General features: G+C 37.2%; 1 protein-coding gene across 1 annotated transcript in view; it reads left to right on the top strand.

The window, feature by feature from the left end:
• ppfibp2a (PPFIA binding protein 2a) overlaps positions 1–11707 on the top strand; it is a 33408-nt gene extending 21701 nt beyond the window's left edge. Inside the window, 13 exon segments of the mRNA XM_088334628.1 lie at positions 45–109; positions 187–247; positions 1736–1847; positions 2360–2474; positions 4787–4915; positions 5017–5167; positions 5711–5822; positions 5906–5994; positions 6071–6193; positions 9483–9608; positions 9688–9876; positions 10991–11177; positions 11180–11707. Of these exon segments, the coding sequence (XP_088190754.1) occupies positions 45–109; positions 187–247; positions 1736–1847; positions 2360–2474; positions 4787–4915; positions 5017–5167; positions 5711–5822; positions 5906–5994; positions 6071–6193; positions 9483–9608; positions 9688–9876; positions 10991–11177; positions 11180–11214 (1494 nt within the window). The 3' untranslated portion in view covers positions 11215–11707.
• The last annotated feature ends 1620 nt before the right edge of the window (positions 11708–13327 follow it).

The following is a 13327-nucleotide window of genomic DNA, read 5'->3' as shown; positions in this document are numbered from 1 at the left end:
CGCTTAATTTAACCATCCTTTCTTTTTTTTTTAACTTGAGACAGGTTTCCACAAGTAGTGGCTCCTCCCATCAACCATCAATTTTGTCTCAGAAAGATAGTGATAGCAGGTATTTAAAAATTCCAGGTGTATGGCAATTTTTTTGCGGGGTTATGTTTTTACTTATGTCTCTGATGTTTATTTCAGGCCAGGAACACAGACATCATCCAGCAGCATGACCGACTTAACACCTGACCAGTCACAAAAGGTAATTCCATGATTGTTTTCCCAAATCACTAAAGTTAGATGTACTAAGCAGATATGGCTTCACTTCCTTTAACAACTCAGGTTAGCTTAGCTCCTCCTCGCCAACCAAAGCTTGTCTGTAAGTTAAAAATAACATCCTATTTAGCCAACTCTTTATCAAATCAGCTATCCACAGAAATTAACAATAAATTTGCTCTATAGCGCCTACGCTTCACCACCCCCCTTTTATTGATTTTCCTTTTTATTTTTAATCTGTTTCATGAGGTCAATCATGACAGACAAGCTTTTGGCAGTTTTGAGAGTGACAGTTTTGGTATTTTGTTTTGTTTACAACAAAGAAAAGCATATACGAACACAAGGGAGGTGATGTTTTCCATTGCTGTGTAATAAGTGCTGATGTTTTGGTTCAGTAAATGAGACAAATTGTCATGAACCCGCTCAGGATGGTGCGAAAGGTCAATGCAGAAGCACAGATTAGTGCAATCAAACGAGGTCAAGGAGGGTTTGTTACGCTGGATAGGCAAGACGTCGGTGACAGGGGTCCTTGGAATGTGACAAGCAAGGCCACAAACTAGCAAGGAACCAAGAAACATGAGTAGTAATATAGGGAAGAGGACAAGTCTTGATAGGAGAAAAAAATGGGGGAATCGAAACAAGTGACATTAGCACTGGGGAGAAAGAGAACCTGAAAGTGAGTGACCAAATAAGGTAAGGACAAGAGAGAGAAAGTTCACACAGAGAAGTAGCAACACAGAACACTGATGTAAACTAATTTGGGGTTTACACAGGGTTATGATGATTCTATAAGGAGTGGATTGCTAATGATTTAGTAAAATATTGACACTTGGGAGCAAAGTTGGTTACAAACAGAAACTGGCAGACCCACGTTTTTTCCAAGGATTTTTTCAAATTATTATTATTTATTTAAAAATAATTATTTTAATGACGTACACGAACTATCATATAAACATGCATTTTTCTAAACACTTGTTCGAGAAATGACCTTTTTATTTGACATAAAATGAGGTTCACCTAGAAGGAGATGACATGATTGTTGGTCATCTTGCAACTACAGTAACACCCAAGAATGTGTGAAAGTCACGGTAAAAAACAATGGTGCGGTTAAGTCATTCTAAGTCAAATATCATACAGTGTCCCTTTAAGGTTAAAAATATCATTGTAATTAATGCATCATAATTCATTTTTAAACTGTTGTTAACCAGATGGGTAAAATGTGAAAAAATTAAAATAAATCAATAAAGATCAAAGTTCATTGAACATTTTTGCATGTTCACATTGTTTTTTTCTTGTATTAAACATACACTTGAACAACTGAATGTGCACATGCACTTTTTTCACCCCTACCGGGACATGTGTTCCAAAATCTATAATACACCCCACTGAAGACAAAACTAAGATCAGAAATTCCCTTACAGTTGATTAATTTTATAAAACATGTTGATGTTTGTTATTTGTTTGCATCAAACAGAAAGACGCCAGGAGTCCTATGCTGCCTGTCCGCTCGTCTCCAACAGAGAGCAGCACTGATCTCCAAAGTGAACGTTCTCCAGATGGCAGTGAAGACGGAGACTCCAGCCAAAGTAAATACACAGATATTAACCATATTATATTACCAGACACAACCTCTATTCGGTTTAAGCCACTCCCCTATAACCAGAGAGACTTCTTTACTTTTGATCACGAGTAATTGCAGGGACGTCAGACTTGGAAGGATCAGGGGATGGATTTTTTTTTTTACCCCCTCAACCAAACACACCCTTTCCTCTTTTCTGATGACCACAAACAGCCCAGCTCCACCCACCACCGACCATTAAAACTTACCACGGTTGATATTGCTGCCTACAGAAATAAAACTTTCTCTTAACCCGACATGGGTGACACATGCTAATGTGCTCACACAAAGTTTGAGGTTACACAATGTTCTGTAATAATTGCTAATGTGAATTCAGTTAATTACTATTTCAGATCAAGATATGTATATTTTTAAACACAGCACAAACTATAGCAGTCTGTTGTAGTTTCTTATTATGACTCAAACTCGGTAAACATTGAATTAATGGTCATTTGTATTATTTGAATCACTTTGTTTTAGTCAAATTGGAGAAAGTAAACAACTGCACTGGAGAAAACAGCCCACCAGGCCAAAGAAATGTGGGCTCGCCAGAATACATGAAGACAAACCGGAGCCTGAAGAGACTTTGGGGGAGGTGGGTGTGGTAAACGAGTTGCATAAAAGAAAGAATAAAAGTGTTAGATGATGAACCTGTCTAAATTCCTACAAATGATTGTAAAATGTAAAATTATTATTGAAATCAAACCAATCATACAACAAAGGAGGTCGCCTTACAGTCACGCTTAGAGGTAAGATCGGGCCAAAAAAAAGCACCCGAGCCCGACGCAGGCCCGAGGGGTATTAAACCCGACCCGGACCGAGCCCGACTAATTAACTGGATTTGCTGGCCCGGCCCGAGGGGGCCCGAAATTACATATTTTATTTATAAGGAGGGGTGATTTATGATAACAAATTAAACTCTGCCTTTTGTTACAACATCTAGGCCTAAGTTAAATAAAACTGTATAAACATTTACATCTTTTATATTTCTGTGTCTGCACTGCAGATGTTACATTAAGCGACAATCTGTCATTGACGTTTTTTTTTTTTTGAGGTAGCGAAAACATTTAAGGGCGTCCGTCATTTTGACGACTTGATCATTGGGCCATAATCCACAGCAGCAGTAGTAGTACGTCCTTAAGATTTTAGCGCAGCACTTTCATTGGGGGGGTGTTGACGTGTTGTGCCCTTTTCCGACTCCTATGCAAATTCCCCCCCCCCTGATCGTATTCTATATAAAACGCTTATTAAAACAATAAAGCGAGCTAATTATAACAATTGGGAGATCCTAGTCTATATAACGCGTTTATTTAAACAATAAAGCGCGATCGTATTCTACAAATTGCGTTTTTTAACGCGGATGAAAATGTCACCAACGTCAATGTACGCTTCCGACAAAAGCGATCGTATTCTATATAATACGCTTTAAAACAAAATAAAGCGAGCTAATTATAATAATTGGGAGATTCTAGTCTATATAACGCGTTTATTTAAACAATAAAGCGCGATCGTATTTTACAAAATGCGTTTGTTAATGCGGATGGAAAAGTCACCAACGTCACTGTACGCTATGATTTCCGCAATCACAACTAATTGTACACAAATAATATTTATTTGATTTACTATATTCCTTGGTCTAGTATCCATACATAGTTTAAGTATATATTTTTAATGAACATATATTTATAATTATTAATTAATTTAAAAAAAAAAAAAAAAAAAAAAAAAAAACAGGACCGAACCCGACCTGACCCGACCGTATGACTGACATTTCAGGCCCGACCCGGCCCGAAATTGCCTCGGGTTCGGGTTCGGGCTCGGGCCATAAATCTTAGGTCTAGTCACGCTTAATTGTATTATTTTATTAATTGTTTGCCTCTGTCAATGGTCATACTTACACTCTGTCTTATTAGTCATTTTATATATTTCCAAACAATGTTGTATGTAAGGAACAACCTAAAAAATAATACAAAACATTAATTGTTTGTTGGTTCAATAAATAATTCATGTCATATGATTTAGCAATTGATTTGCCTATTTTGGTTTTGACATATTTGACAGAGTAGGGTCCAATATAAGAGCCAATCATTCCAAAATATCTACTTTTCTTCTTCTCAATTTCACTCCTGAATCTATGTTATAGGATTACCAAATAATATAAATTTTGTATTTGAGGATAACTTGTTCACATTGAAGGATTTTTAGAGATATTTCTATTTTACTTTCAGTAGTGACGATCATATAACGTAAGTCTGACGCCCCACCTCTGCCAAAAAAAAGAAAACGTATTACCTGAAAAGAGCAAACCATTCACTGTTTTTGATATTGAAGAGGAGTTACTTTTCTGCCTCTGAGTGTTCGTTGAGAAATAGGTTAAACACGTGCTGGAGTAGAGCAGTTCTGTTTATATGGGTTGGTGGGCTATGACAAAAACTAAACTTTAAAAGTAGTGGAAAAATCCCTCCTTCACAAAAGCCCTATGTAAAGACAGGCTCTGTTAATTACTGATAAAACTCACCTTTCACCTAACTGCAAACTAAAAACACAACTTGAAATGATGTAGAGACTGGATAGCTTAATTAATGGATACATGAAACTGTCATAATTATATCAACATGTAAATATGAAGTGCTTTAAATATGACTGAATAAGCTAAGAGTTGTAAATGACTGAAATAATAAGATTCTAAATGAAGAATTTTGCGAATCATGACGATATATGCATTGAAACATTTCACTATTATACGAATACCTAATAGATGGTATTTACATTTATAATATCTAGCCTCTTTTCGAAAAAATACCAATGAGAACCCAATCAAAAGCAAAATGTGATTATTGTTTTGGTGTTTGTGTGTTTAGGAGCACTAAGACACACTTTTTAATTTAGTGGTCTTTCTCTATTTAGACTTCGAAGAACAAATTCTGGGGGAGCTAATGCAGGTGATCTGAATACCGGTCCTTTCAGAAGAGGGGGGTTCCGTGCCACGGCAGGACCCAGGCTCACCCGTACCCCCGAATCTCCTTCCTCCGTCCGGTAACTGAGAATACTGTCGTTGTTGGTTTACAGTAAGCTCGGCTTTATTAAATAAAGTCGTGTACATTGTAGGTTACTTGTGTTTTTTTCTTCCCTGCCAGTGACATGACTCTCCCATTCGGCCAGTGGACCAAGGACCAGGTATGTGGCTGGTTGGAGGACTACGGTCTGGGCCAGTACATAAACCTCGCAAAGCAGTGGGTGGAATGTGGACAGACTCTACTTTCTGCAACGCCTCAGGATCTTGAAAAGGTTTCTGACCAAATAAACCCCTAAAATGCTAAAGTAGTTCCATATGTTTAATTCCTAATATGTTGAAATTCCCAAAAAGACATCTGCATAAAAAAAACACAACTTTAGTTTCAAAGTAAAGTAAAACATGAAAACAAGTAATGGACTCATTGCACATTGTTTCCAATTAATAGATTACGTGCTAATTTTGTCTAGTCATTGTCGTCATTGTTAATGAAGTCTGGCACTCGTGTAACAATTTGACCGAGAGGAATCAAATGAGTTTTATCAAAAGGACAGTATGTATTATTTAACCACTGCATTGTGTTGTGTGAATGAAAATGAGTGCTATAAAACACAAGGAAATATAAAAACTACAGAAACCATGCTAGCATTGTTAGCCAATCTGACCAGAAAGCCTATATTCAAACAAGAGTAGGCACACAGCTAAAATTAAGTGCTTGTATCCGAGAAGAAGACTAAAAATGTGGATTCTGATTAATTTATCTGGTAGTAAAGTGTTACTACTTTTAAAAGCATAATTACAGTGTTGTGTCACCATAGGAGATGGGCATAAGGCACCCCCTACACAGGAAGAAGCTACAGTTGGCACTGAAGGCGTTCACCAGTAAGATCACAGAGAAGTCGTCTGAGCTGGACCACATCTGGGTCACCAGTAAGAGTCCTGTTCTTATTTAAAAAATAAACAAACTCAAAACTAGTGACGTGTACGTTACGTTAAGCATCGGACTCTCTTAGGATGGTTGGATGATATTGGTTTACCTCAGTATAAAGACCAGTTCCACGAAGCTCGTGTGGACGGCCGCATGATACAGTATCTCACAGTGGTGAGTCATGCCGAATGCGGTGAGCCAAATGTGCACCTATAAACCTCGCTTATATTGCCTTTTGTGGTTTCCCTAGAACGACCTCTTGAGCCTAAAGGTAACCAGTCAACTTCATCATTTGAGCATTAAATGTGCCATCCACGTCCTCCACGCCAACAAGTTCAACCCTCACTGTCTGAGACGGCGGCCCGTGGAAGAAGTAAGATGATTTATTACACTGAGTTTTCTACAATCCTGACGAGGTTTTGGTAATTTCACGAAGGAGAGTTTTAGTCATTGATTTAGAATGCATTGGAAAAAACAGTTGAAAGCTCCCTTGCCTCAAAATCTCAAAATCATCAGTTTCTAGATAATGGCATATGTCAGGTTCAAGTGCGATGGCTCGAAATACATCCACTGTGCAACATCCAGGCTCTTCCTATTCCCTCAAGGACATGAAGACAAGAGTTTGTGGTCAATATCACTAATGAGCTGTCAAACTGTGTGTCTTAAGCCTATATTTAAACACTTCTACTGAGGTTGTAGATTAAATTTCATAGGGAAGATGATTCCACTGCCTGAGGCCCGAAAACTCGAAACCCTGAATTTCTTCTTGACTCCTGGAATCACTAGTAAGCCAGAATTTTCCATTGGTGAATTAAATCAGAAAGACATGAAAGGAAAGTCCATGCAACACTTTGTATAATACCGACAGAACCTGTTAAACTGACAGGGACCCAGTGCAGTTCAGCTCAAATCTTGGTGATGTGATTAAACTTTCCTGCCCTAGTTAAACGCCTTGATTGATACTCTTTTAAGCAATGATGTATGGTTTCATACAATTGGGGCTTAACACAGGGTTATTAAACGTTCAAAAGACTATTATAATATGGTTACAATACGCTTATGCCTAAAGTCTTGATGAATTGATGATAAAATTATGGTTACAATAGCTTACTGTCAGTAGAATATTGTTACTGATGGCAAAGCAAGTTAGAGATAGGAACTGGAAAACCTATATTTTTAAAGGGACATTGTCTATTATTTAGCACCTCCCAGTTGTAAAAAAGAATAAGCAGAATTCATGAACTATTTTATAGAGGCGCATATTTTTTACATACCGGTACTCAGAGGTCGAAAAAATTAAGGGCCATATCGATCATACCTTAGGTTTTTTATTTTCCTCATGCTGAGGTTTTTGAGTTTTTCATGCATGTTTCAGATGAGGGGATTTTGTGCATGTATGTTTCAGATGAGGAGATTTTGTAGTTGTGGCCTGTGCTTTCCTTTGAGACGTTTTGTGATTAAGTGCTACATAAATAATGACTTGAATTAATAATATTGCACCCTAACTGTTTCCATTCTTATAAGAACACTTTCGATTAACATATGAGACAAAGAAACAGATTTAAGTGAAACATTGAACTTTTTTGACACAAAGGAACAATGTGTATTATTTAAGTGGTCAAAGAAACTTCACTCATAAAATAAATGATAATATTGGGCTGAATGATAACTAAAAAAAAGCCTTAACTATCATAAAAAGAGGTATCTATCAAATATTTGCAAGTCTAGAAATGAGCATGTATTTTACGTTACTTAGGCCACTAGATGGAGACAATGTATCACTACTACTTTTAAAAACAGTGACATATTTTTAACAGATTATGAGCTACACGGAGGCACACTGTTTTTAGTATTATTATTCAACTCATTTTTTCTTGTTTTGTAAATATGTATGTCTGTAAAACTCGTTTTTTTTTGCAAGCATTGAGAACACATAAATTAAAAAATGTTTTAGTGAAGTATTCCTTACAATAATAGTAATATTGCACTCGATTACATTTATTTGTTGCTGTTATTTTTTTTTGGGGGGGGCATATTTTCTTCAATAGTTTTGCTTACGTTTATGCAGTGTAAGCCCAAAAAAAGGGTAGAGTGCCACAAAATCTTTTTTTTTAGATGCACACAATATGAAACTACAAAGTACTATTACTAGTACTATATATATATATATATATATATATATATATATATATATATATATATATATATATATATATTTATATATATATATAGCTGAATACGTTATTTTTGGATTGTCTGAAGGGATTTGATTTGCTGCTCTGCTAGCATCTGTACAAGGTTTACAAAATACAATCTATGGATAAGTGTTAATGGAGTTAAAGGAAAAATGTGTAATAATTGGCTATTAGGTGTCACTGCATTGCGGAGGGCAATTGAAAACAAGTGCTAAAAGGAAAAGGAAGAATACAAACAACAGAGATTCAAAGTGACCAAAATGCATCATTTATGTTTTTTTCCAGCCTTTTAAGGTTTTAGTGTAGCCGTAGCAGCAAGATGACAAACAATCATGTCAGCTCCCTCTATTTGAGCCTCATTTTATGTTAAATAGATACACATTTATTGACAATTATTCGATAAAAAAACATAACCCCAAAAAACAGTTATGTCAGCTCTAAGTGAAGTACAATAAATGCAAATTTCTCAGCTTAAGAATATTGTAAAAATTGCCCCTTTATATGATCGTTCATTTTTTATTCATTTTTTGCCCATCATTTAAGTCCATGTTCAAGTTACCACCAGGAGCTAAATAATAAACAGTCAATTAAGTGAAATAGTTTCAATGTGTTACTTAAATCGTTTTAATTTTCTCATATTTTTATGTAAAGTATTCCTAAAATAATGGAAGCAATTGAGGGAAGGTGTTATATTCTTTTTACTTACTTTATAAGTGCCAGTGCTTCCAATTTTACCTTCTACAGCAGACATGACAAACATACGGCCCATGGTCCAGCCCCATGCCCATTGAACGATTTAATCCGCTCTGTCATAATTTTTTGAGCATGTCAAAAAAGTAGCGAATGTCTATCATTTCTATCAAAAGTAATGATTTTCTAAATAAATGCAAACCAAATGCTCCCTCTGGCCGCTCGAGGGCATTAAAGGATGGATTCTCTGCTTTAGCAGTGCTAGCCTAGTAGTTTGATTTAATGTAGTCTAATGATATTGCCTATGCACTGCTAGTTTTATTTTGTATTAATTTGTTATTCATTTTAAACTAGTATGACAATTAGGGCAAAAATAATACTTTTTTTTCATAGCTCTCCCTTGAGTTGGTTCAGGTGGAGAACTGCATTCACTCAACTTTTAAATCAAACTAGTTAGCCCATTCAAATGACAAACATGAAAATCATTTTTTCTCATTGTTTGTGAATACATGTGTTATGCCTAGAAAATATCATTTGTCAATCATGATTATGGTATGTAATATAGGCATTCTTAAGTAGGCAGAATAATAAAGTGTAATATGGTAAAACTATGCTAAAAAAATAACAATATTTTACTAATCCGGCCCGCAGGAGAACAGAAAATCTGGATCCAGCCCTAGAGCCAAACTGAGTTTGACATCCGTACTTTAGAGCATACCATGAAAAAGCAGTGCATAGTGTATAAAGCCTTGAACATCTGTTCTAACTGTTGTTCAGAAACAGCCATCACCCTCTGAAGTCGTGCAGTGGTCAAACCACCGCGTGATGGAGTGGCTTCGAGCTGTCGATCTTGCAGAATATGCGCCGAATCTCCGTGGCAGTGGCGTCCATGGTGGACTAATTGTGAGTAATTCATTCCTATTTCGGAAATTGGCATTCAGACCTTTGCCGTAACCGCAGGTGTCAATTTGCATATGTGTAGATCCTTGAGCCCCGCTTCAGTGCAGAGACTTTGGCCTTGCTGCTAAATATCCCCCCGCAGAAAACGTTGCTCCGTCGCCACCTGGCCTCAGCCTTCTCTGTCCTGGTGGGGACACAGGCCACGCAGGAAAAGAGGGAGTACGGCAACGCCACAGGCCATGTACCCCTCACCACCACGTCCAAAGTAAAGGTAATCTAAAAAGGGCTTGTGAAGGAGCAAAAATTAAACATATATTCATAAATAGTGATAATAAATGTAATGTATGATATATAATAAATCACTACAAGCATCGTCATTGAGGCTGGAACCTTTCACCAAATTTCAGAAGGGTCAGAACCATAAATCCAAGATAGCTCAAACCACAGCTGCACCTCCCAAACTTATACCCATCAGGTGGGACAAAAACATAGCAGTGACATCAAAGATCAGACTCATGCAAGTGCTGGTTACTCCCATTTTGTACACTTGCAAGACATGGACTCTCACAGCAAAGCTGCAAAGAAAAATCCAGTCCATGGAGATGCGATGTTTCAGGAAACTCATAGGCATCAACTAAATACCTAACGTGACAATTGAAATGGTGCACAACACCATCAGAGGACATACTGGATGCTATGAAGAATTGTTGTCAACTGTGAGCAGATGAAAACTGCAGTGGTTTAGTTACATCACAAGATCATCAAGAATGTCCGAAATCATTCTTCAGGGCACAGTCCAATGGGGCAGAAGGAGGGGAATACAGAAAAAGAACTAGGCTGACAACATCAAGGAATGGACTGTTGTCAACTTTGCCACGACCCAAAGACCGGCCAGGAAACCAGTGGAGATAGCTGTCCAGAGTTGCGTCCTTAGTGGTGCAGGAGATAAATGGATCCATGAACCGTGAAATATGAGACACTCGAAGGAAGGAGAGAAGACTTTAATAAAATTTGAACTTGCAAGCAGATTAGAAGAGGACTCTACATACAGCTTTATGATGCAAAATTTCAAATCTGTTCTAAAGGCTCTGTCTTTTTATTAAATCTCCTAGGTTACAAAATGCAGATCCACTCTAATGGTTGTGGAAATCAAACGGCATCCACATTCTTGTTCGATAGTGACAATGAAGTAAAAAGTGCATAGTAGTCAGAATAACGTGCGATAGTGAGCAATAATAGTCAAAATAACGAACAACCTTGGCATCCTATGCAGTCTCTTTTGCAAGTGCCCAATAGTAAAAACAGAACTACATTCTTTTAAGCAAGTACAATAAAATTAGCAGATAACAAGCGTAAAATGTGTTTTTTGTTGTTGTGCGTTTCAGCCCAGGAAAAACGGCTTCACACAGTTCAGTCACCTTCGGAAAAGGAAACCTGATGAATCTCCAGACTATATCTGCCCTGTAAAGGGCGGGTTGCTGACTGTCAATGGGATATCAAGGACGCCCTGCGCCGCGCTCAGGGGCATCAGCCCAAACTTGGACAGGCAGCCCAAGAGGCCCGAGCCCACCGAAATCCATTATGGCGAACTGACGCTAACGACTGCTAAGGAATTCAACAGCAGCAGCTTTACACGGCGAGCTCAAGAAATCCCAAAAAGCGCATTGCTGGACGAACTGTAATGCAAATTGTGTAGAAATGAATGTTTTCAATCAGACAAAAGTGTGTCATTTCAAGTGAAAGTAGCTCTCTGCATTCCTTCTGCAGTTGTTTCAAATATTCCACGCACTTTATTAAGGCCTATGTGGAAGTGTTTTAATGTTGCAGGTACAAGAGTATATCTGGAGTAACAATGCTTCATTAATATTGCTTCAATCACTTTTGCAATGCACACTGTTGACATTTTTATGTCGTGCACCATCTTGTCAATGTTATTTAGCATGTTAATTTTGAGAGGACGTGTTTTTTTTTTGTTTAAGTCACTAAAACCCTTTTAGGTATTGCCGAAAAGCTTTGAGAGCTAAGAAAAATCGGTGCAGAAGAAATATTTTTCCTGTTTACTTCCATCTGTGTACTGTTTTGAATAAAAAAAGTATTCTTTGGTTTGTTTATTTGTTCCATGTAATGGTGTATGTATTATGATTTGAATTCACTCATTAATGAGAGATAGGTTGTTACTAACAGGCCAAGGTTTAATTTTTGCTTAACTGACCGCTGATTCATCTGAACGGAAACATATTTGGTATGTATTTGTAAAAGAACAAATGTGCTCAAATGATGTCTAAACATTGGTTATGTCAAAATGGTGTGTTCATTTCTATCAATTTATTACAGTCATAATTAAAGCGTTATTTTTAATTACTTTGGTAACTTATCAATCAATCAATAATCAGGGTTGGGTGGGGTCACTTTAAAAATGTAATCGATATAATTACAAATTACCAGTTGAAAAATGTAATTAGTAATGTAATCTGAATACCAAAGTACTAAACTACTTTCGATTACTTTTGGACTACTCCAGTAGAATACATGCTCATAAAAGACACAATAAACTAAATGAAAAATAGAATTACTAAATTGTGTTTAAGCTAAGTGCACAATATAACTGAAAAAGATGGAGAGGATACCAAGTTCAGTAGTCCAACAAAAACATAACATTTGAACCACAATGTATTCTGCATTGAACAAAAATAAAGCTTTCTCTTTCACATGGTAGCTAAAATGTACTGTTTTAGTTCATATTAAGAGCACATCAAGAACCCAAGATTGTTTTAAACACAACAGGTGTTTACTTTCTAAATTTTCAACACACTCTGGGAGTTTTTGTCATCTCACTCTGTATTTTTAGTGCCAGTAATTGGAATTATGATAGCAACAATTCACCTAAGAGCGCACCGTTTTTATGTAGATTTGAGACATGTGAATGAGTACACTAAGTGAATGAATGGATGATTGAAAGGATGATCTGGAAAAGGCCACATACTCCCAAGAATTACATTGCATTCATCATTTCATTTGTTTTCTTTTATTAATTCTTGCTTGTTGATGTCTCGGTGGTTGCAAAGTAATTGCATGCCACTTTTAGCTCCGACATTTGTTGGCCTGGAGAGAGATGGGCGCCACCAGGCTGTACTTGCCCAAGACACCCTACAGAAAATGGTGCACCTACGAGCCAAGTGGTTAACAGATAACCAGTCATGTTTTGTACACAGGCACCTTGGGCAGCTTTGTGGGTGGAGGGGGTTAGGGGGTCCTGTTGCATGTGAGTGGAATTAAGAGACGGTAAAGAGAGAGAGAGCGAGAGCGAGGGGGAGAGAGAGAGAGGGAGATAGAGAGAGAGACAGGGAGAGAGAGAGAGAGAGAGATGGAGAGAGATGGGGCCTCGACCGGACATGGCAAATGTAAACAAAGCTTTTGCGAACAAGGAATAGAATTAAAACTAATGCACACCGGACTTCAAAATGTTCCCCCTAGTGTGCAACATGAAAATGCTTTTACATAAAATTGTAATACTGCAAAGTAACCTTTTAATTTTATTACTTATTGTTATTCTACAACTGTAATGGTATACAATGACATGTTTTTCGAATGCTTACAAAATCCTTTTACATGTATTGTGTTACTCCCCGAGCCTGTCAATAGTGAGGGGTGGGTAACACAATATGAACACTTTATGCATGGTGTCCGTAACTTCAAAATGTTCTCCCTGCTGACGCCATCTT

The sequence above is a fragment of the Urocampus carinirostris genome, chromosome 4 (genome assembly GCF_059441175.1).
Source record: "Urocampus carinirostris isolate Australia breed hairy pipefish chromosome 4, RoL_Ucar_1.0, whole genome shotgun sequence".
Classification (NCBI taxonomy): Eukaryota; Metazoa; Chordata; class Actinopteri; order Syngnathiformes; family Syngnathidae; genus Urocampus; species Urocampus carinirostris.
This window is presented reverse-complemented; position numbering and strand designations above follow the sequence as displayed.